At 27.5% G+C, this 25,365-nt stretch overlaps 2 protein-coding genes across 15 annotated transcripts in view; one reads left to right on the top strand and one right to left on the bottom strand.

The window, feature by feature from the left end:
- The window catches only part of LOC119679812 (tropomodulin), a 49,394-nt gene that overhangs the window by 6,396 nt on the left and 17,633 nt on the right, over positions 1-25,365 (top strand). Inside the window, exons 1-2 of one of the 13 annotated variants that reach the window (XM_038092363.1) lie at positions 8,163-8,330; positions 9,846-10,157. The exons of 11 other annotated variants lie outside the window; for them this stretch is intronic. In XM_038092363.1, the coding sequence (XP_037948291.1) occupies positions 10,071-10,157 (87 nt within the window). In that variant the 5' untranslated portion in view covers positions 8,163-8,330; positions 9,846-10,070. Of the gene's footprint in view, positions 1-1,748; positions 1,919-8,162; positions 8,331-9,845; positions 10,158-25,365 lie in introns of those variants that run through there. One more of the 13 variants, XM_038092364.1, reaches the window with a different exon arrangement.
- On the bottom strand, positions 16,448-20,733 carry LOC119679813. Of its 2 annotated transcripts, none has more exons than XM_038092371.1 (2): positions 20,103-20,727; positions 16,448-17,397 (listed from the first exon to the last, which is right to left on the bottom strand). In XM_038092371.1, the coding sequence occupies exon 2, from the start codon at positions 16,846-16,848 to the stop codon at positions 16,705-16,707; it is 144 nt and encodes a 47-aa protein (XP_037948299.1). In that variant the 5' UTR covers positions 16,849-17,397; positions 20,103-20,727; the 3' UTR covers positions 16,448-16,704. The 2 variants fall into 2 exon arrangements, with proteins under 2 accessions (XP_037948299.1, XP_037948298.1); XM_038092370.1 differs by having other exon boundaries at positions 16,870-17,397; positions 20,103-20,733.

The raw sequence follows: 25,365 nt of genomic DNA, 5'->3' as shown, positions 1-25,365 counted from the left end.
AACTGCCCGCAACCTAGCTGGAATTGATGCAATCAAGTTGCGAATCAATTTGAACCGATATTCGCTATATGTGCTATCACTACAATTTGGATTTTTATCAATAGTATTTTGCTGTTTTATGACGTCTCATGCATATTCAATGACATTAAGACCAGGGCTCTGTGTAGGCTATAAAAAAAAGTAGGATTTAACTCTTTTACAATTGGATTAAGTCCACATCCTTGATGACATGGTGCATTGTCATATTGTAGAACCCAGTTATGGTTTGGAAAAGGTCTATTTTCTGACGTTAAGACATGGTTATTTAAAATACCAATATAACCGGACTAATTTAAGGTGCCATTTTTCGGTACCAAATCTCCAAATGCATTGTATGATAGATATTCTAAAAACAAAACCGTGCCACCTTCAAATCTATTGAGTGACTGCACTGCTTTATTCTTTTGGCGTTGTCGTAAGTACATGGAGTGCTTAACAAATTTACCAAATGAACCATTGAATTGAAATCCAGACTCATCTGTCCATAACACATTGTAACAAAACTGTATAGGTTTCTTAAAATACTTCAAAGCAAATTTGAGAATATTTGATATGGTCGTTAGAGTAATATTGACTCTTTTGTGCACCACATAGGTATTGATATTAGCATCTTTCAACCTGCGATGTAGTGTAGCATCACTAATAATCTTGCCAATCAACTATTCCAATGATGCTATTTTGACAGGACTTATTGTAGGATTTTCTACAACTACTTTTAATAATCTTCTGCATTCCCTTTGATTCATGGGAGGTTTCCACCCAGTTCTTTTCAAAGTTTTTAAATTTTCACATATGTTCTTATTTTTAACTAGATTTTACACCGTTTTATGTAATATTTTGCATAACTTTACTAAGTTCGTCGCCGACATCCCACTCTTATATTAGGTACCAACCTCAGATAGAATTTCAATTGATAATTTCTTGGTTTTTACCATTTTCTTGAATAATTTTTGAAATTTTGAAATCTCTAAATGTGTGTAGTTTTTGCCAAAAGCTAACAACTGCACTTACTTAAGGGAAATCCTAGAATAAATGCTAATTAATGTTTTGTGTAAATACTTTTGACGCAAAAAAAATGTGTGTAAATACTTTTCACAACTAATACGCATCAGTGCAGTTGCTTATATTTTTTTCAAATGAAGTGACAGCAAAAAATTTTTTTGCAACTTACGTCCAACAACAACAATAAAAACATGTTTTTATGCAATATGTACAAAAATTTTCGTTGTGTAAATACTTTTGACTATGGCTGTATATACATTTTCTACTAGAATCAAATAAAAAAAATATGTAAATACTTGATTGCTTGATTGACTGTGAAAATTGGTTTTCGAAATCTCGGAACTGAAGTAATGCAATCGAATCAAAATAAAATTTTAGTCGAAGTTAGGAAGCACATGTGAGGTGAAATTCTGTCGGTTCAATTCGGGATCTAACATTTATATGAAGTGAAAGTGGACGCATCACATCCTGAAGACAAATAATAAGAAACGGTTTGGAATCGTTTTTCTCATATATATGTAATGGTTACGTTCTAAAATATACGTTCTAAAAATAAAAAGTCAATTGAAAATTATTGGAGATTGAATATTGAATTCCTTTAAAGTGCATTTGATTTGTGTTGCGTTTGTTTGATGTGATTCAATTGCATTTAGTTATAAACATAATCAATTTATTAAATTTATTAAATAAATGCAAATCTGTTCATGCAAATTTCCTGAATTGCGCATTTCACAATCAGTGAAGCTCGAAGAATAATTTTCAAATGTTGTGCAACTTTAAAATCATTTGAAATTTTTCATTTGATATCTGGCAGCAATTTTTTAAACAAAACCACATTGCGTAGATAAATATTCCAATAATGGCAATTTTGGATGAGGTAAGATAATCAAACTTTTTTCCAGCATTGAACGCATGAACATGAAATATGGAACAGAATCAAGTTAAATTGCCATTATTTTCAATCGCCTATGATTCCATATATACAATTATATGCTAGAAGAATAAGAACCGGGGCCCTCGAGTAGTACATTGTGCTGCAAGCATGTTCGCAAGATACTTCGCATATTAAATCGATTGGCGGCAACCTCATTACTTATGTCAAATCCTACACAATTTCCATGTCTCCATGGGTGCTTGTGCTGTGGTTTTGCTTGTGTTATTTTAATATTTGTGTTGATTTTCATATCAGAAATGATTTGGCGTTGTTACAGAGCAAAGCATCAAGGTGGGAAATAAATAAAGGTGTCATTGATTTTAAAAATGAATTCACACAGTCAAAGAAAACGACATTTTTATATACAAAGTCTTTATGCGCCATTAAGGTGTTTTTGAGACTGTGATTGCTGTAGATATAGTTCAAGGTAAATGTTTGAAAGATGCACGGTAGTTCCCATAATATCTTAAGAATGCTTTATATAGTGCCCTTGTCTCTACTTTACGTTTTCAATAACGAATCGTTCAATCGTTCTGCTTTTTTGCCAGCTTTGCCAAGTAGTATCTTTGCCACTGTCAAGGATTTTCGGTGGTAGATTTTTACACAAAATTTGATTTTGATCATTTCAACTTTTTTTCATTTTTAATATATAAAATAAATAAAAATATATTTATATAATTTATTCATTATAATTTTATTTTTGAATCTGTTTTATCTTATAAAACATACTACCCATATTTATATTTTTCATATAGCAACATAGCAACATCAGATTAACTGAAATATACCGGATAATGTAAAAATGTTATTTGTTTATTACGCAAAACGGATCGAATCATCTTCAACTTATTGGTACCATTTTTTTTTTTTTTGTGTCGTTTGGAACATTATGAACAAAGAATATCAGTTCATCCAAATGTTTGTAATACTGTGAAGAAGATGTTAGAGAACATGGTCTAGAGAATTGGTCTATCTGTCTGTTTAATCTCTCTTTCTGTGAATTATTCAATTGCATTTCGTATAGTAAAAATAAGTTTGTTATTAATACATTATGTGTATGTAAATTGGATATTAGATTAAAAACAGATTTTACTATATAGCTGAAATATATAATATTTAGGAAACATAATAAAAATAGATTTTTAAACAACAATTATGGGTCATCTAATAATGACCATGGTTTTGATGAAGTCCCCTTTAAATATTATTTTAAATGGGTAAGCATTTATAAAAAATGGAAAGTGTGAATAATTACTTTTTTCTTAATCTTAAAACGTAAAAATTAAAATAATAGCAAATGCACATTGGGCTCAAGTTGGGGCTCCGGAGTAGTTTTTAAAAAGCGTAGTGTAAATGTGCATATATTTTTTTCCTACCTATCCATTACAATAGAATAAATGCCTTTATTTGTATAAAAATGTTAAATCACAATCATGATTAATATTTAAAAACTTATTTAGACTTATATATATAATTCCACTGTTAGACAAAAATCGATAGATTTAGTTTTTCAGTGTGTGAAACTTCTTCTATAAGTTATTGTTATTATTTCGTCTACTGCTTCGGTTCTTCTTAAAACACTTGCAAATCGAAATAATGATGGTGCTATCATAACTGTGATATACTGTCATAATGTTGCTAGCCATTATATTAGTGTGCTTTCTATTTACAGTTCATTGAAGATTTTGTTTTCACATTTGACTCTATGTTTTATAGAAAAGTTATTCTGTTATACAATGCTCAGTCATTTCTCTGATATATTTTAACACATGTAATTCTTATAAAAAATATTGTAAGCATTTTAGGGCTTAACTTTAGTAAATAAAGTATGAAAATATGTCAAATTAATTTCTACATTTCATGTAACGACATTCATTATACAAAATATAAAAATTATATTACAAAAAATATGTACACATTTATTAATATTAATAAACACACAATTTAATAAATGCCTTGATTAATGAAGAGTATATAGCTTTGATGAAAGAATTTGACACATTATTAGTAAAAATTTAAACAAACGATTATTTGTTTGTAAAATAATAACTACGGAGAATAATTACGATAAGAGTTTGTGTTTTCTCTGGGAAGAAAAGGCGATAGAACTAATATTTTGCGTATCTCTTTTTCCGATCATAAAAATAAACAAAACTAATTATATTATACGAATATGTATTTATGACTCAATATATGATTTTGGCTTTGATTTTGAAAATATATATGTAAATAATATATAATAGTATATATGAAAATATATATGTAAATAATATATAATAGTATAATATAATATAATATAATATAATATAATATAATATAATATAATATAATATAATATAATATAATATAATATACTCATAATATAAAATAATATATAATAAAATATAATATAATATAATAATAAATATAATATAATATAATATAATATAAAATATAATATAATATAAATATAATATATATAAATAAAATATAATATAATATAATATTAATATATAAATATAATATAAAAAATATAGCTCAAAACTATAAAAATAAAATATAATAAAAAATATAGCAATATAATATAATAAAAAATATTGAAATATAATAAAATAAAAAATATAGAAATATAAAATAATAAGAAATATAGAAATATAATATAATAAAAAATATAGTATAATATAATAAAAATCTAGTGATATAATATGATAACATGTATAGTAATATAATATAATAAACACTATAGTACTATGACATAATATAATATAATAAATAATATAATATAATAAAAAAAAATATTAAAATATAATAAAATAAAAAATAAAGAAATATAAAATAATAAGAAATATAGAAATATAATATAATAAAAAATATAGTATAATATAATAAAAATCTAGTGATATAATATGATAACATGTATAGTAATATAATATAATAAACACTATAGTACTATGACATAATATAATATAATAAATAATATAATATAATAAAAAAAAATATTAAAATATAATAAAATAAAAAATAAAGAAATATAAAATAATAAGAAATATAGAAATATAATATAATAAAAAATATAGTATAATATAATAAAAATCTAGTGATATAATATGATTACATGTATAGTAATATAATATAATAAACACTATAGTACTATGATATAATATAATATAATAATATATAATATAATATAATAATATTATAATATATATAATATAATATATAATATAATATAATAATAATATAATATAATATATATAATATATATATATAATATAATAAAATATATATATAATATTATTAATTAATAATATAATATAATATAATATATAGTATATATATAATAAATATAATATAATATATAATATTATATAATTATAATATAATATAATATAATATATATATATAATAAAATATAATAAATATAATATAATATAATATAATATAATATAATATAATATAATATAATATAATATAATATAATATAATATAATATAATATAATATAATATAGTATAATAATAGTTCGAAAATGAGGTTGTATGTATATATTAAGCGTAACTATTTTTGTATATAAGAAAAAGACTATTCCAGCTGGAATGCCCTTACGTAAATAGTAAAAAATAGGATATATTTAATATAATTATAATAATAAAAACTATTTCATTTAGTTCACTAAAATATTTTATGTTTCATCAATCTCTATTAATAGATAAAAAATTAAAAATGTTAAGTAGTTTGGCTCTTTATGTGATCTTAAGAGGTACCGAACACAACCTCAAGCGATGCGAAATTCTTCTAAATAATAAAAATGAATGTGATTTTAAGATTTTAAAGAGAACAGCAATGATATTAAAAAGTCAAGAAAAAATTTTTAAAACATATAATTTCTATACAATATTAAAAACAATTTTACAGATATAAGTTAAAAAATTATTTTATACCGACTAAAAAGACACGATTGTTTCTTGTACATATTCATGAAATACGGTCATTAATTATTACTATAATATAATAGAAATGTCCTTTGTACTTTTTGATTCTTCAAAGTTATTAACGTTTAGTAGAATTAGTGTTAATGATAAAGGCTTCGCTTGCTACGATTTCACTGAAACTTTAGTATCCTTAAAATGAAATGAAGTTTTTACTATTTATTAAGTGTTTTGGATGTTGATTTAATTTTATTGATGAGATTTTTTGTGCAAAACTGCTTTCGATTGGTTTAAAAATTGGTAGACTTCTTGACGAGCTTAATAATATTACTCACAGTAGTGTTGAAGGTATAATAATACATCCAGTTCGTGGTATGGAACAGGAAAAATTAAAACATAATTCTTATAGGTGTGCGTTAGTGAAAGATTTTAACTAATTTTAATGTAAACAGAAAGGCCTGGCTTAACAAACAGGTGGAACTTTAATGGAATCCGTCTATGTTATTAGCGTATCGAATTGAAACTGGAAAAATCTTTTCAGCCTTGGGTTACCTTGAAATTGTTTTCAATCAAAATATCTTTAGGCCCCAAAAGTAAGCTCTTAAATTGTTTGTAAGAGAAGCAAATATATTTTAACAAGAGGAGACAGGTTGCGAATACAGGTGAAACACAATCGAGTAAAATAATTGAATAATGAGTAAAGGTCTTTAAAATTCAGTGATATATGCTAACGTAGAATGTGTTATGAAGCTAAGAGTATATCTTGCTCATTTTATTAGACTCATTTGCATATGAGAGCTCATAGAAACAAAAAATAAAAATACTAAACAACTAAAACTGAACCTCCAACGCAGCAATGTCAATGATAAACGCGGTCGTGTCAGCGTGGGCAGGTGCGAACTTTTCAGTGAGGAGTAATTATGCTGTTCAATAATTGCGATAATTGTTGACAAAGTTTAGGCGATGCTTTTTTGTTTTGACGGTGGTTGCTTTATAGAAACTCTTTCTTTATCCTATGATATTGCTTTACAAATGAAAAAGTTCTTATATAAGAAATCTTTAGTGTTTTTTATACAAAAGGTGTTTCATTGTAGAAATGAAACTTTGTGTGCATCCTTATAGGATGCTATAAGGATATGACTAAGTTGGAGTCATTATATTCTGGTATTTAAATTATGGATATACCTTTGTGCTTACAGAGGCTGTCCATAGACAGATATATAACAGTTATATTATATATTATTATAAATATTATATATTATATTTCATTTAAGTGTAGATTGAAAGGATGATATAAGGATATGACTACGTTGTGGTCATTATAATCTGCTATTTAAATTACGGATATGCCTTTGTGTTAACAGAGGCTGTTCGTAGACAGAAATATAACAAATATATCATATAATAGATATATTTCATCTACACATAGTAGATCGAAAGGATGATATAAGGATATGACTAACATACGTTGTGGTATATAAATTATACATTTAAGGAAAATGTTTAAATTAAAAATTTTATTACTACATATTAATATTATCTGTATTGAGAAAACAATGACAATTGCAAGTGGTTAATCTTTTCTGAAGATTCTGCAAATAGATCCATTAATAAATCAAGTTCTTAATATATTTCTAATTACCTAAATTTTTATTAATGCCAGTTGTATTTATATTAAGTGAATAATAAATGTTTAAACTATATAAACAATTCTGAAAACAAAAATTGTTATTCCAAAAGCTAATACATGATTTTTTATTTTAATAGAATATATCTTAGGAGAGGTTTTAGATACACAATATTAAAACTTATAGACAACCATGTAGCCACTTTACAAATGGCTATGCTTTTATTTATACTATAATAATAAAATAAAAGGTGACAAATATATTTTCAAAATCCTAAAGACGCACAATGAAATCTTTTTGAACAAAGATTACACCAGCAAAGCCAATGTATTCAAATACATTGTCTTACTTGGTCAGATGTGGAAAAATGGGGAAGAGTAGGGAAACAATAACACAAAGAGCATAAGGAACTTTGTATTATATTTTATATTGAAACACTCAATTTAAAACAAAGCAATTGACTGCAATGAAACACAAGGAAACAAAACTGAAGGAATCTGTTCTGTAAACTTTGAAAAATGGCATCCACTTAAACACTTCGAAAAATGATGTCTGAATTGTGTGGGTGAGTGCAGAAGCAAGTTGAATATATTTACTAAAATAAATACTCGTAATTGCTGGTACGATCAATTGAATAATCGGATAAGTATACACCATTTCGGTCGAAATTCGCGGTACAAACACATCATCGCAGTTAAATCGCGCAAATTCAATAAAACGATCTGAATGGCAAGAAGTTCAACTGATATTTTATAGTTTATTTTCGAAATATTCAACAATTAATAATACGTAGTCATCAGTTGGAAGATATTTATATGATGTAAAAAATTGTTTCACTCGAATTTCAAAGTTTTTTTCGAATTTTATTATAAATGTTATTTAAATTATTTTTCATTGTTTTGTTAATTATTGTATTGGAACCAATACTGTTTAAATGCTGTTGAGTGGTGTGGCATTCCTCTCAAAAAGATAAACAAATCATATAAGAAAATAAAAATATTTGTTTTTTTTTGTAATAGGAAAGACTGTGGACAGGTAATAGAAATGCGAAGAAAGCGGTCAATAATATAAAAGCAAATAATTTAATAATATTTCTATCGCAATTCTCTTAAGTGTTGAGAGGGCAGACGGATGACACATCAACGTACGGTTGGTTCTGACAATTAAACAAACGTCCAAGAGCTAAAGCACTGATGCTCGATTTTGGCAAATGCGTTGGTTATATGCTAATAGTGACTTCAGTGCCCCTCTTAATGAGCATATGACAAAATACATAAACTTGTGCGGAAAAATCATGGATTTTATATTCTTAGTTGAATTTGTCCGTTCTGTGAAAAGTATTTCGCTTGGATTTTGATTTCATTTCAAAAGCAAATATTTTACATATGAAACAGAATTTTAAGTTATTTTAAAACAAAATACACTAAAAGTACACATAATCAATACAAACAAAGGAATAAAGAACAAAACAGTTAACATAAATCAAACTACATAATACATTGAAAGTTTAAAAATTTTCTTATTTTAATAATAATTTTAATTGAAAACAATTTAATTGTGAAAAGCATTCAAGGCACACTAAACCAATATCGACAAGAATCAGCAAAATCGCGACATAAAAATTAATAATGATTTTAATCCAGAACAGCCAAAATGTTCATAATTTTTTAAATAAATCACATGTTTAAATAAATGAAATACTAAATTTTATACATAGAACACTCATAAATTTTTACAGAAGCTTATTTATTTTTAAACCAACAAAATAAGGTGATATACATATATTGTATATGTCTCCAGGGTTCGAGGAATTAATAGATTTCAGCATTTTTAATTAACAAAATTTATTTTATCTGAATTTACTTAGAGCTTTAAACCTTTTAACTATTACAGTATGAAAAAGCTGAACTTAGTTATTAAGAAAAAAATAAATTGCATAGCCTGCTTTTGATATTTTTTAACAAAGTTGGAAGCATTTTTTTTATCATGATAACTTTACATATATACATATATATCAATGATAAAAATAATAAAATAAAGTCAATCATTTTTAACTAATTAATAAATTATCAGTATGAAAATATAATCGAAAACTTAATGTAATATCAGAGATAAATAGCTGTTTTATTAAATTTTTTATTAATATGTGTATTGTAAAATTTTGTTAAATTGTTTTCACTATGCATCAAAGGCGACCACCAATTAAGTTTGAAATCTCAATAAAAAGATTTTGTTTTCGATAAAATTTAATTTAAAATTTAAATGAAAAAATGTATTCAATAAAAAATTCAAAAAATATTGAAAGAAATAAAATTGAAGTTTGTGAATATTCCAGTAAAAGTTTGTGTAGAAGAAATATCAATTTTAAAAATATTAAAAAGAAGGCAATCGAATGAGATTTTGAAAAGATATCTCAACGAAAGGATATAAAGGGGTTACAGCAATAAAACGGTGTGAACCCTGCGATAAGGATAATTGTACGCTATTTAATATACATACCAAATTAATGAACAGTGGCTGAGATCCTTTCATATAACAAATTTCACCAAACACTTTTGAAATGGATGATAACGATGTTATTGATGAAGAGACAACCGAAACAACAACAAAAACATCAAAATGGAAGAAAACACGCACTACAGTCAAGGTTGGTAAACAAAAAAGGTCCTTAAATCCTTACAAATAATATCTTTTAAAACTAGTTCGGCCTTTTTAGATGTTTTATATATGAGAAAAATAGTTAAATAATTGGAGGAACTGTTATCTTCAGACCATCTGAATCGTACCTTAATAAAATTATATATGCATATACACAAATTATACAATAAATAAATTCATACATGTATGTATTGCAATGCCACTGTACATTTCAATATCGTGATATTAATGGTGTATAAACTCCATTTAATGAAATGAGCTTTCTTTTCACCAATATCATTGCTGACGTTTATTTCAATAAGCAACCTGCTTGCAATGTTGTAATTATTTTTGCAGATACAAAACTAAACGTACCATAGTTCATTGTAGCAAAGCGTTGACTAAAATCAATAAAACCAAAATCAAATAATTTGTTTCCAAAGAGGCTGCCCCAAGGATTAGCTTACAAGTTTTTACAATAAATATTTCCTATAAACTAGTAAAAAAAATAGAAAGCAGACATCAGCGTATGCTCGTATTTTATTTACAAACAACAAAGGTACTTGGGTGATACAGTTACTTTCAGTATTAAGTAAAATATTTCCAGGTCAGTGATTTTCATTTTGGTTTGAGTTTAGTAAAAGTACTATGAAAACAATGCCTTCTGTTGTTATTGCGATTTTACATTGTTGGGTTAAGAGCTCTGGGCTACTTTGCTGCCATCCACAACCCTTCTGCCGGATGTGTTACTGCTTTTCCGATAATGATTACCTTCAGTTTGGAATGATGAAAGTGATAATAATGATGATAATACACGATGGGACATGAGATCCTATTTGTGGTCTTATCTTTGTATCATTCAACGTGAAGATGCATAAATTAAAACTGAGGAAATTTAATTTACTCGTATATTTATTTCGCTTTTATTTTGGTTTCATTTTGTTACAAATATTTTGCATTAAACATAAAAACGAATGTATCAAGGAATAATCGAGTCAGTAACGGTCTGAACTTGATTGAATACATGTGGACCGCAATTTAAAGCTTAAATAATTGATTAAAAAGGTTTTTGAAATTTTTAATGTCATGGCAAAAGAGTATATTACACTAAGTGTATACCTACGAACAACTAATATACTGCGATAGTTTTGATTTTTTCAATCAAATTTTTTGTTATCATATCAATTAATAGCTGCACCTCCATTGCTTGTTTCATTATTATTTACCCTGTATTTTATTTTATTTTCTATTTATTTTCAATTATTTTATATGGTACTGAAAAGTTTCAAACTGAAACAGTGTAAAATATTAATGCAACAGGAATAATTAAATAAAATTTTTTTGAATATTTATCTAAATTTTGAACCAAACAATAACCATAACTTCGGAAATTTAAAATGTATGAGCCTTCATTAATATAGATGTACTTATATTGGAACTACAACTTTACTAGACTTCTAGTAAAGTACGTCTGTCAACTAAACAGACGTAGTATTTATTAATAATTGTTGCTTATATAAGTATTACGAGTAGTAATTAAAATTAAAATATCTTGAATAATATAAAATCATCCTTAAATTTCTATGAATTTAATGGAATAAGGATATTTGTGTGTTCAGATTTAATAATTTAATAAATTAAATAAGTCCGCTTCATGGTGTTAGTAACATTTCTTCTATTTCCGTTAAATTGATTTCACGGTGCAAAAATATTAATTTATTTATTTTTTTTGAGGTATATTACGAAATCAATTTAGTTTGTTTCTTTTCTTATTTGTTGTTTCTTTACTTGTGTTTATTAAAAAAATGTGTTGTTATAATACTATCTTTTAATTAAAAATAAGCATCTAACATGTTATGTTTTAATGCTGCTTTTAACGATTTTTACTTGTTTATCCTGTAAAAGCGTTTGTCACTCTAAACGTATTGGTTGCAATTATTTTAATACAATATTTTATGAATTCGACATTCAAAAAGGGATTATGATCGATTTTTATGGTACTGATGTTAGGTAAAGTCGCTTTAGCAATTCTTTTATTAATACAATAATTTACAATTTTATAACATACAAATATTATAATTACGCTTTTAAATTAAATTTTTCGATAGATTCAAATATATAAGTGAATCAGAAGGCAACAAGACAAATACTTTCTTATGAAAATTCGAAAATAGTGTTTACTACAAGTATGTCCAATCAGTCTACGCATTTTTAGTTAATACAACATATGCTATGAACTTTGTTATTTAAAGATCGCTTCCGCAAGACTATTTATATACATATGCCCACTATGCCACGCACGCACGCCATGTAAAAATACAAACATAACTCCTTCTTCATCTTCATTTTCATGTTCATGTGCACATAACGTTCCAAACAGTGGCGTAACTACAGGGAAGCAACTGGAAGCAACGCTTTCGGGCCCCCGAATTTAGGGGGCCCCACTATAAATTTTTGTATTCATTGTATTTATTTTTAATAAATTCTCAAAAGTGGGACAAACGTTTTTTGTTGGAATAACTTCATATTGCATTTTATAAAAGATACGTAAATTTTAAATTTAAAGTACATAATATGTATGTACTTCAAATAAAATATTAAACCTATTTATAAAATAAAAAACTTTTTCTAAGAAAAATATGTGTCTTAATCGAGAGTTTATATGGAAGCTATATCTAGATTTAAACCCATTTAAAAATAATTTTGTACGTTGTCTTTTGCAAATATCAGTACTGTATACACCAAATTCCATTTGAATTTATTAAAAACGGAGAAACTTCATATCCGATTGTTAAGTTTATATCACAGCTATAAGAAATAGACGTCCAATTTCAATCAAATCAAATGGTGAACAGGGTCGGCTCCCGAAAAGTATGTGTGTAAAGTTTCATTCGAAGAGTTCAAAAGCTGAGAGAGTAGTTTGAACTGAAAAAGTATATATATATTGTACTGATATACATATACTTAATGATATTTCCGACGTTTCCTTTAATGCGTTACGAAAATCTTGACAAACCTTATATACCCTTTTCACATTTTTTCGTGTAAAGAGTATAAAAAGAGGGGCCCTTTAGTATGTTGATAGGGGCCCCTTAGTTAGAATTTGCTTACAGGCCTAAAAAATGTAGTTACGCCACTGGTTCCAAATGATAAATTATATCTTGGATTTTCGTAGTGAAGAGGTTTCGATGGGCAATTGTTAGATGTACATTTTATGAAGCCATGATGAATTTGTCCCTTAAACTTTCTTCGTCAGCATTTGTAAATTATTAATTTTCTTATATTTTTATTTCATGCAAAATTGACATAAAATTTGCACTTAAAATATTTACTGAAAAAAATTTCATAAAAAATAAATATGAGAAAAACTGTTGAACTTTTCAGAAAATTTAAATTTCTTTAATGGTTTTTATTTATTTATTTTTTCCTTTGTTTTGTTATTAGAATAAGTCAACACCATGCCGTCTTCTAACCCATTCAACTGTTGCGGAAAAGAGAACACAAATAAAATTGGTTATAAATAATTTCTGGCAAAAAATCAGCAATTTTTCCCGATGATCTCCAAGTATAGCGTTTTGGCAATTTGCCAAATTTGATTTAGCAAATACGAGGGGAAAGGGAATGGATTAGTAAACATATGCGTAAATGTAAAGAGAAAACTAATTCTCTTTTTTTTCCTTACTCTTAGTAAAACTTCATGAAATTTAAGAGAAAGTGTCCAATGAAAAACAGGGATTTCACTTATGTTTTATACCGATTTATTAATTAATTTGTTTGTTTTATAAAGAAATTTTATGGCATAATTTAAACACAGCAGTGTTTCTCTCTAAAATTTAACTAAGGTGAAGGATAAAAATCTTGCAGAAACGACTTCTTTTCTTTGCGATGTTGCTTTGATGTACCACAAGCAGTGTTCATTTAAAATAAATTTGATATTTTGGTATTAATTCTGTGTATTTGTATTTTTTTTAAAATATGCTAAAATGTTATGAATTTAAAAAAAAATTGAAATAAATATATATTTTTCAATTATCTAACATTCCTGAAATATTGAGTGTCCACTACTGAAGGAAATTACTTCTTCCAATGAATTGAAATATTTTTACGAACAGTAACCTCAAAATTATTTACTTTCTACAGTATTTATTTTATAAATAATATTAGAAAATATTCTGCTACGGAAAAACTTAAATTTAGCTCTACACGCTGGTACAAAATTGGAATTTAAACAAATAATAGTTTTTGAGCATATAAAGGTGATTTGTATTTTCTAATAGACCCAGAAAATCGTTTGCCCCCTCGCCGAAGCGTATTAAATACTAGTGAATATATTTTATTTAGTTTTGAGTGTTTAACTTTAAACCAGTAAAACCACATCTTAAGAATAAATAGAAAAAATGTTCATAACAGTCCCGGAGGCAGTGGGTAAAACTTGATTCCAGTAATTAGGGGTGAGAGAGATGAGATAAAGAATCTTAGCACTAAGAAGTCCAGGTTTATATAAGCCAGAAGACATAGGTTTAGTAAAGGAGTCTGAAAGTAGGTGATGGGCGTTCGGTTATTGCACAAGCGCGGGGTGGGTTAATTGTAGGCTTTGCGACCAGAGTCACGAAAGTCACGGCTACATAGGGGAGTAATGGAAACATCTAAATGCATGTCATCGAAGTATGAGAAAAATGAACATATGTGCAGTTTGTGCTGTTTAATTACTCTAACTAAACGATAGTTTTGAATCCATACGTGTTTATTCTCGTTTAAAGTGTTTTTAGTGCAAAGCAACCACCACAGATTCAAATACTACATCTCCATAAATGGAGTTAAAGGCAGACAGTAGCAGAATAGCACTACCCCATTTCATACGAATAGGTGAAAGTTTTGATATTACATTGTTAATATTCATACTTTGCAAAAAAAACTATTTCAATTTTAACGTAAACTGCTCAAAAAGTGTTCAGATTTTGTTGTTTGTTAACTACTCCTGAAGTAATAGACCTTTTTTAAAAATTTTTAACATATGGTACAAATTTGAGCGCCTATTCCGAAAACTCAAATTGCCCCTTCATGGTAAGCGTTTTGAGTTGATTGAATCGGTAAAAGAGAATTCGCTGAAGGAACTAAAAGCTATACCTTCACGGGTCTACGAAAAGTGTATCTAAGATTGCGTTAAGCGTTGGCATATGTGTATCGCTTCAGAAGGAGCATATTTTGAAGGAGATAAAATAAATTTGAAATAAAATTTAAATTTGTGTTTTATTTACAAAATCCGAGCACTTTTTGAGCAGAAGGTATACCGGTAGCCAGAAATTATTTCGAGGGTATATCAGAAAATTTCAGTAGTTCAAAAAACTAAATCTGAAAAACTATCTGAACTAAATTCAAATATAAATAATATTTATAAAAATATTTTAAAAGCATTTAATTTATTGAAAGTATTAGTCGTTTTTGTTAATTGATATACTTTATTTTTTTTTAAATTAATTTAGTTTCACATCAAAATTTTTTATGCAAATATTAACTACTTCGATATATAACTCGATATATACTAGTGTAAACTGAAAGATCTATCTACACATGTATCTGTCGATAAAATGTAATATATTAGAAAATATACAATATATTAATAAATACTCTTATAATATGGGTATTAATCTATTATTGTACGATTCGATACCGTATGTACGATTTATTTGGTGTATTTTTCAAAGAATCATGCCTTAAATGTAATATATTAGAAAATATGCGTAAATATGCGTAAATATTTTTTATTATCTCGATGAAGTTTTTTGTTTTTATATAGTCAATACATAATTAATGTGCTTTAAGAATATTAGAAAAAATGTTCTTTTAAAGTGAACTAATTTATAATTTTCATTTATAGTATTTAAAAACGGTTATTATTTATTAAATATTTACGTGTCAAAGTTACCGATTAAAACAACAATAAACAAAGACCTGCCAATGGCTTTTAAGATAAACATTATCAATATTTACATTATATATACATTTTTTTATTTCTATTTTAATTTAATTTAAACATATGGTGTTAACAAAGTTTTTATTTTGAAACGATGGAAGACTTTTTATAATTCGTTTACCGAAATATACAAATTTTTGCCTAAAATTAAAATATAAACACAATAATTTGTTACCGTATTTGTTTAAACTAAATTGTACAGTTTCTTGTGCATTATTAACAAAAAATGTACTTCATTTCATTAATTTTAGAAATAAAAGAAAAATTATCAATTTGAAATATTCATAAAAATAATAAAATATAGAGTTAGCCATTAATGATTCTTATTCATAAAAACAGCATATATTATATTACTTTTTTTGTATTCTTAATAGTTTATTTATAATTTGATCCAACATTTTCTTGCCTATTTGCGCACAGTTCCTGTTTTGTTTTTGATGCGATTGCTTCGGTCGTTCAAAGCAGATGCTTTTTATAACGATCTGATCAACCTTGAAAAAGTTGTTATATGGAACTATCCATCTTTTGATTCCGTTCAGAGGTTTAAGTATACGAAGAGGCATATTTGTGTTCCGCTGTTCCGCTACACAAAAATTATGTCACTGCGATCTGGCTTTTGTACCGTCGGTTGACGCTGGAACGCGTAAACATTAACGATTAATTGTGCCATAAAAATAAAGCAAAACAGAATGATTAAAACCAAGTATAAAAAGATATCGCGCAACATTGTAATCTAAATTAACGGCTAGTCCTATTGCTTGCTGCCATGAGAATAACTTGACTTTCTTAATATTATGCGGAATCAGTCGCTTATGTTGAACTGTTTAATTCGTACTGCTTCCACTATATAATATAAATATTTGGTGGCTGTTACCGTAACTGTACGGTCACAGTATGGAAAATACGAGTAGTGCAATAATTTCTTATTCTTTTTGAAGCGGTTGACATAAAACACTTCAGAAACAATTGGACTGAAGTAAGCGCCACAAGTTGATGAAATAGTATGCCTCGAAAAAATTTCTGATATATTTTCCTTTGTTATATATTTAGTTTGGTTTGATGTAAGTAGCATTTACCTGTAGAGTTTTAAGAGGTTCACAGAAGTTTTGTTTTAGTTCATACCGCTGTTTAACAGTTGGAGCTGATAGTACTGAATTAGTCTAGATACGTAGTGTATTAACATATCTTCACAGTATCTCTTCGAATGCTGTAATATAGTAGTACTGATGTTGCATTTGGATTTACGACATGAATGTTTTTGCAAATCACTGCAATTCTGCAAAAATAAAGTATTAAAAAAAATGATTATGAGTAAACTTATACAAAATCATATAAAATTAGAGACGGTTGCATATGTTCAGGTGATTGCATTCAGGTGGAATCCTTACTTAGGCACATTCTACATGCAATGGAAATTATGCCGTATATTTCAATAGAATTTAATGAGGAAATGGAAAATGAAATTCTTGACAAACATTCAGTACATTCGTCGTGTGCTTTGTTTGGGTGCTGGGAGTTATTCTGGTTAATACTTGGGAACTACAACCACTTTCCCAGTTGTAATGTTGAACAGTAAATAACAGAAATAAAAATGTGGAGCAAAGTTGTTGAAAGTGTTACAAAGCATATCAGGGATACTCTACATTAATGGGATTACAAGTACACAAGAAATTTAAAGCCAATGTGTTTCAGACAAAAATTTCGTTGAGTAGTACACAGCGTCTAATAAATTTTTATAATTTTTAATATAAAAATACTTATGCTATCACAGAAGTTTTATACAGTATGTTTCGTTTTAAAGTGATTCTATTTAGAGTGAAAGTAATTTATTGATTAGCATAAAGAAAAAAACTCGTTTTGTCCACTTCCAATGTATATTGTCAAAATTCTTTAAAAAAAAACGAATAAGTTCGCTGGAGACTTTTAGGAAGTTAAAGCCATACATTTTTTTTTGTTGTTTGAAACACCTCCCGAAGTGAAAACATTTTCAAATGAAATAGCTTGCATATTTGTATTACATTATAAAAAAATAAAATTTACACACATTTGATATAAGAACAGAAAATTAAAGCCATACTAAAGTTAATTAGTGAAACGATAATCAGAATTATATCATATGTTACATATACATATATACATTATAGTTATGATAAGTTGTTAACATCTGAAATAAGTAAGCAATACATTTTTTTCTAGCAAAATATTTAAAAATAAATAAATTTCTTTAATTAAAAAGAAAATCTAATAATTCTTTAAAAAACAGTTATTGACCGATATATCGACTATATGCTATAGTCATTCTATAGATGTTCTTATATTATAACTACTCAAAAAGTGACCAATCAATTTTTGACATAAAACAATAGATAATAAATTTATAACTAAAATTAAATTTATTCACACGGGTTTATTATGATTTTATTATTTTTGCAAACATTAAAAGCTGAAAAGTAAATAGATGATAAAAATAAATTTGTTCAAAAATAAAAAATAAAAACCAGAATGAAAAATCCTTGCCCCTAAAATTTTGCTATGCTTTTAAATGGGACAGAATTGACTGAAGCATAGTTTTTTAATGCGTTTGAAGTTTTTTTCGTATTAATGAAAATCCTTTCAAAACATCCTTAAAAATGAAAAGCAAATTGTGACACAGGTTGATGTGTTGAATATTTTACCAAAAAAGAACGATGATATATTTATAAAGAAAATTATGAAGACTGCAGATTCGCTTCCATATACAATATATATGTACAATACCAAACATGCTTAAAATTGAGCTTATTTTGAATCCTGTAGTAGTGACTGCGGTCCTCGTTTATTCATATACGCATCTAAATTTTATTTCATCATTTTTCCTCTCAATTGCTAACCTTCTTGTACCTTTAATATATTCTATTAAAATACCAAACGTGTGCCTATTTTTCATAGAACCTTCATGATTTAAGATTGCATGAAAAACGTTTATAAAGTAAATGCAGTTTCACACTGAAATTGTAAATTGTTTTTCGTAAACAGTTTACACGTCAACAATTTTTAAGATTTTTAAATCCGAGAATTCCATAATCAAATAGTAAAAGTATTAAAAGAGAAAAATCTTCTACAAAGTTGCAAGTCGGATCACCACCCACGCAAAAAGTAAACAGAAAGACCAAGCAAAAAACTCACAAAACTCATTAAAAACTTTTTGTGGAAAAAATATATTTTTATTATGTTCGTATCGTTATTTTCATGAGTACATGGAAATAATCTGGAACAGAATGATTTAAAAATGTTTTCGAGTTAGCTTTCAACGAAATCTACAATGATGTATTACATTCAGTGACTTCGATTTAAATGTTGGGTTATTTTGTTAATAATTTATAAAAATGCAGTATTTAATATTTAGTTTATATTGTACTTCTTTATATATTACTAATATATAAATAATATATATGTACATCGTTATATAAACTTTATAAAGTTTATTTAGAAAATCAAAAATAATTATAATGTATTTAAATATTGCTGCATGAAGGTATTATAAGGAGTTGTATCTTTGTCTCATAACGTTTTCATATATATCGAATTTCACATATGAATGTATGCACGTGACATTCGAAGAACATTATATTTGCCACCTACCTAAATTATAGCTATTGTTAAAATATTTATTATTTATACAATTTTTATTTGTTATCTTATACCACATATGACCAATATTTTGAAGATTTATTTATTTTATTTAATTTACTACAATTACTTATTTCTTAGTTCATATGCACCGTGCAACCAATTTAACATACGCAGAAGGAATAAGAGAGTATGAATGTCGGAGCATATGCCGACATTTAATTTAATATTTCCTGTGGCTATCAAACCAAGTCACGTTTTTCGAATCACGGCCTTGTTTTTCTGTTCTGATATATAACTTTATGAGCCCAATAATCCTTATATTTTTATTTCATTGCATTGCATTGAATAGCTTATAAATTTAATCCTTACCTCTCCCACTTTCACCAACAGTTCACGTATTGTCCGCGTTGAATTGTAAATTAATTTCATTTGTACGCAGCCATGCCGCTTATCTACGTTTTCACAGTTGGAATTTTTCATTCAAATCCCTAATGACACAATTTGCTTCCTTAAATTCCATTCACAAAAGAAAAGAACAATTAATGAAATGTACAACCGAAATGCTGAAATGAATTTTACGTAGCGTCGCGTGGTGCACATCATAAAATTATATAAGTTCGGCCAATTTGTTGAGCATCCGACCGGCACGGAGTTCCTTGCACGACTCTGTCTATGCGTGTGAGTTCGCATCGTCTTATAGTTCCGCTAACGTTGGTTCTCTGCAATCGGGAAGCCTCGTTGTGTGCTCGTGCCATTTCCTCTTTTCTGTCAGGACTTTTGTGCTGTTTTGGGTAGAAGTCGTATTTTCTTGGCGAAATAAGTTTACATGCTGTCGTTGTAGTTGTTCTTTTAGTTGCTTTTATGCGCCTAGACATTTTGTTTTGTTTTATGTGCTATTGTTGAAACGCTATTTGCTGTTTGCTGTAACTTGTTCCATTGAACCAAATTCTCTACGAAGTTCTTCGCTGCATGAGTTATTCCTACAAGCCCTTTCTGTAAATTTCGCACTGTTGCTGTCATTGCCTCTGTTGCTTTTCTTAGCTCATACTAAAAAACCACACATACATGGAATTCCATTTGCCAGAAATGCGTCACTTTTAAAAGTTGTGCGAAGTCTCTATTTTTTGCAAATGTCATTAATCCGCGATAGAAAAATGGTCCTGATAGACTTGAACGGTATTGCGATTCGAAGAGGTACAAAACAATATATTGTACAGAAGTGCAATATACAATTTCAATGTGAAGACTCTAATATTTTGTTTTTTCACAAACTTTTATAAAAAGTAAACTCTCTGCTTAAATTTTAATATATGATCATGCCTCACACTTCTATATTGCACGCACTGAACACCAATAACATAACATCCAACGACATTTACTATGAGCTGTGTCTACTATTTAAACGAAAAAGGGTGCACTTCATAATATTTTACTAAAATTAGTTATTTTTGGGAGGAGTTGATGATAAAGAGCTCAGTCCAACGTCAGTAAATTAGAGTATTTGTTCGTTGTGTGTTCAGATTTTGTTTTCCATCTTCCTTTTGAAACAGGAAGTTAAAGAAATTTCCGTTTTTGAAATATTTTTACTGAGCAAATAAGTGAGGTCGTTGTTGTTGTACTCATTATTGACTTTTTGATGTTATTATATTTGTTGCTCTTAAGTAAATATGACTCGAAATGATGTGCGCCTTAACTTCCTTTCAATGATTCATTTCTGCCTATCAATTGACTGCCGGTATGGCCGCATATTGCCCATAAAAATTGCTTGTTTTAAGGTAATATCATTCAGAGTTTACTCTTCTTTTGCACTAAATTGGGTGTTCTATTCAAATATCCTATAAATTTATCCTCTCAAGCCAATTTAACTTTGCAAAATAAGTTCGTAATTGCATTATGTGTTATGTGCACGGTGGTGCTAAGTTATGCAGCGGAAGAAGTTGAAAATGCTTTCCAAACAGTACATTGCTCTATTATCCACATAGATTGGTTATAACCTATAAATCTAGGAAATCAATTGCAGATTTGTTCATACCCATCTGCATATTTCCATTCCATTTTCGAACAGTTAAAATTGCTCTACGTGTTGTCAGGTGCTTATTTTATTGCTTTTGGGTGCGATTTGGTTGCGGAGGATTCTATTGTAAGTAATTGTCGCAATTCGTTCGCAGAGCTGTTTGTCAGAATGTGTCCTAATTTAGTTTGATTTTATTTTAATTTCATATTTTTAATTTGTATTTCTATTGATTTTTCAATTAGTGCTCGAAAGCGCACATGGAGCACCTTCTGTTACGCAGTGCTCCGTGCCGTGATAACAGTTAGTTACTGTTAGCTCGTGAACAGTGATGCGTGAATGCCAAAGTGCGTATTTACGATTTCATTCGTTTAATTTGTTGATTTTGTTTACAGCGCCGTCTCCTCGTAAAACAATTTATGGAGTAATTTTAAAGTGTTTAGCGTGTATCTCTTAAACAATAGGAACGCACTTCTCAACTGATTGTATATGTTGTTGCTTTTGAAGTTGTTATGCTACAGTAGTATTAAAGGCAATTCAAATTTTTTTACACATTTGCTGCATCAATCCCCTCACCTTACCACCCAATCACCCAACCACCATATCATCTTGTTGCCTGTTTTTACTTCGTTATGTAAGTGAACTTTACAGATAAAAGTTACGTAGCAAAGTAATTTCCTGTGCGCTCATAACTGTGCAATTCGTAAAATATTGTAGAATTTGTTTAAAGCGCAACAGGCTTAAGCAGGCATGTCTTAAGAAGTTAATTTGTGTACCTAAATACGTCCCTGTCTGCCACCTCACATTCTCAAGGTTTCCTACAACTTTTGCCATCTTAGCTTTGACAGCAAAAACGTGAAACGTTTACGACTTTCATTTGAGTTCTTGTAATGTGTTTTAATTAAATTTAATAAATGACTAAAATTTTCAAATATTGTGACTTTTTAATAACGCTAATGGGTTTATTCTTGATGCCTATGACAGTTATAGCTAATTTCCATTTTTCTGATGAGCAGAATGCTTTTTGAGTGGTACAGTTTATTGCCTAAAAATTATGGTAACAACTTTATATTTGATTAATTGTCTCATTAGATTCCTTTTGCCTACGACTACTTTTTTTAGAATGAAAATGATTAATTTATGCATATAGATACAATTTTTAATTTAACAAATGAAATTTGTAATATAAAACCTACATACAGCAAAGTTTTTTTCAATGTAACATATAGTATTATTTAGAAGCTATTTATCTACATTTATAATAAACAACTTCAATTGTTTACTAACTATGGTAATTTAAATTAACATTAATATGCTCCATTGAACCCCTTGAATATATTTTTAATTATGTTATGTTTTATAATTACATATTTACAAAGTACGTATGATAAATAGGCGTTCAGGAAAATACACAAACTTACAAAATTATAATTTAATGTATTACAATTGTTATATATATATATATATCTATCTATCTATATCTATCTATATATATATATATATATATATATATTTATATGCAGTGCAAAAAATCCCAAAAAATTTTTCCATTTGGTTTAGCATGAACTTAGCCTAACTCGCACACGTCCTTAGAACAACAAGTTCCATTTATTGAATTTAATATTATTGAGAAAAAGAGCTTAATGTCACACACACATATATATATATATATATATATATATATATATATAAATGCACAATGTTGTGGAGTAGCTCTACTTGAACCAAACGCTTTGGGAAACCTGAAATGTGTACAAAATTTTAACTTTTCACTACAATGGTGGACATAAGTATTTTGACAAATCGCAAAGTAATGTACAATTGCCGATTTCACTCATAGAAGTAACGGTAACTATTAAACTTTCAATAGAAAACTACTATTTATAGCTATAAGATAATAAAAGATCGCACTGATAAGCTAATCCGTTAATTTGCTGTGACATGTTATGTGAGAGACTATGCATTTTTGGCTGTACAAAAGTATTTTGACATTGCATTGTTTTGGTTGTTATTTTTGTCGCGTGCAATAAATACAGCTTTTTGTTATTTGTAAGCTTGGCTAATCTAATCTGAATTTCATTCATTTTTCGCTTTTTCTTATTTAAAATATGGGTAAAACATGTGAACTACGCCAAATCCAGCGTAACAAAATGGTAATAAAGCACAGCGCAGGTATTTCGGCATTTACTTTCGGTGACCGACTCATTGGACATGACTTTATCCTGCAACAGGATAATGCTACATGCCACAATGCCAAAATTATCACAAATTTTCTAAGGGATTTGGATGTAAATACACTAGATTGGCCAACCCAAAGTCCGGATCTAAATATAATAGAGAATGTGTGGGCTTATATAAAACGCAAGAGAAGTCCAAGTATAACAAGATTTTAGAAGGACATTTCAATAATTTTGTTGTTTTTATGACCATAACACACTACTGTTATACACGTATTTTTTATATTTTTTGGATAAATAAATTAAAGTTAATCACACAAAATATACGATTTTTTTAATGTCAAAATACTTATGTCCACCATTGTATGTTTACTATAACATTTGAAATGTCTGATAGTTTAAATATATATTCCTACGTAGTTTATAAGAACAACTATCTGAGCGACACTACACATATGTAATTCTTTGTACAAAATATCTCCCCATTCATATTGGTCTGAAATCAAAACATATTTACAGCTGATATAAGCTGTCAAAATGTAACTCGCACACTTTTTTGGGCTAAGTGACTAAATGTGTGCAGTGTGTGCAGTGTATTGATGTGTCGATACTTAGCATATTTTCGAGGTGGCTAAGTCGAGACTAAATCGCCAGGGCTGCCATTTTAGTATTTTCATATGAATTTTGATATACAAGTTAACATAAATTAATTGGCTGTATAAAAGAAATATATGGAAATTTTTTAAAATATAATGCATCGAGTATCTACATTAGCAAGTTTTTTGGCAAAATTGTTGCAAGCATTTTTTCTTTTTCATTTCACATTCACTCACATGTATAAAAATTTTGGTCGCAACTTTAACATGGCAACAAAATGATCGCACCATCATGACATAACTAACACAAACGTGAAAATGACATGTTGCGAAAATAATGCATAACAATAGAAAAAAAAATTAATACGTACATATGTATGTATATTGAGCTCAAGATAAATTTTAATTTATTTTTAAGCGATATATAACTTACATCAAACTTAAATTTTAACTTGTAACACTTCAAATCTTTGATTTATTAATATTTATATAATAGTGTATTCAATGAGATTATAAATATACAGATCAATGAACGCATCGGGAACATCATCTATTTCTTTTATTTTATTATAATTAATCACAAAATATAAAATCGTATAACTAAGAAAAAAAAACATCATCTAATTTATTACTATTATGAAGTTTTGTAAGAATTTAAATTCAATGTGAGAATTTATGTCTTTAAAAAAGTTATATATATAAAAATATAAACAAAAAAAAAGAAATTTTATACAAGAACAATTTTACTTTAATTTTATTAATACAGTATAATTCGCTTAGGTGCCTCGATGCTTAGCTGCATCGATAAGATAGTTGCCTTAAATTATAATTTTTCCGCATTTATGGCT

Source organism: Teleopsis dalmanni, chromosome 2 (assembly GCF_002237135.1).
Source record: "Teleopsis dalmanni isolate 2A chromosome 2, ASM223713v2, whole genome shotgun sequence".
NCBI lineage: Eukaryota > Metazoa > Arthropoda > Insecta > Diptera > Diopsidae > Teleopsis > Teleopsis dalmanni.
Note: the sequence above shows the minus strand (reverse complement) of the source record. Positions and strands in the feature narration are given on the sequence as shown.